The 527-nt window shown below is 41.4% G+C and overlaps 1 protein-coding gene across 1 annotated transcript; it reads right to left on the bottom strand.

Moving 5' to 3' along the window:
- Window positions 1-6: 6 nt before the first annotated feature.
- On the bottom strand, window positions 7-521 carry LOC106867155 (protein YIPF4-like; the record flags this gene model as incomplete). Its single annotated transcript, XM_014933357.1, is given in 1 exon segment — window positions 7-521. A coding segment is annotated over 1 exon segment (515 nt), but the record flags the coding sequence as incomplete, so codon positions are not given.
- Window positions 522-527: the final 6 nt, after the last annotated feature.

Raw genomic sequence — 527 nt, 5'->3', positions numbered from 1 at the left:
AGGGGCCTCTTCTGTTGTAACTCTTGAACACAGAGGAGAGAACCAGCACTATAAGCTGCCCACACAACACCAATGAATTTGAAAACAGTACTGACAAGTGGCAAAGAATGAACAACTGGCATTATGGAGGCCACAATAACTAGTGGTAAAACGGAATATCCTATCACACCCAAACACTGTGAATAAGTTACTTCTCCCCCGAGAACTCTTGCCAATGTGAAAACAATCAGAGATCCAAACACCCATATTGTAATGATCCAGGAAACAACTCTGAACTGACAATAGAGAGAAACCAATGAATAAAGGAGAATTACGACAAGGGGTCCCCAAAAGTCAGGGTTATCTCATACGATTTTCCGGTTAAATCCCAGCTGTGGAAGTGGAAACATCACACATCTCAGTTTGTAATAAATGTCTTTTACGTCTATATCCAACTCTTCTTGGAGTGGCTTCTGTACGGCATTCTCATCAACATCTTCTTCAAGTAACCACTGGAAGCCATTATTTTCAAGGAGACTTCCAGCAAT

This window comes from Octopus bimaculoides, unplaced genomic scaffold, assembly GCF_001194135.2.
Source record: "Octopus bimaculoides isolate UCB-OBI-ISO-001 unplaced genomic scaffold, ASM119413v2 Scaffold_223500, whole genome shotgun sequence".
Lineage (NCBI taxonomy): Eukaryota > Metazoa > Mollusca > Cephalopoda > Octopoda > Octopodidae > Octopus > Octopus bimaculoides.
Note: the sequence above shows the minus strand (reverse complement) of the source record. Positions and strands in the feature narration are given on the sequence as shown.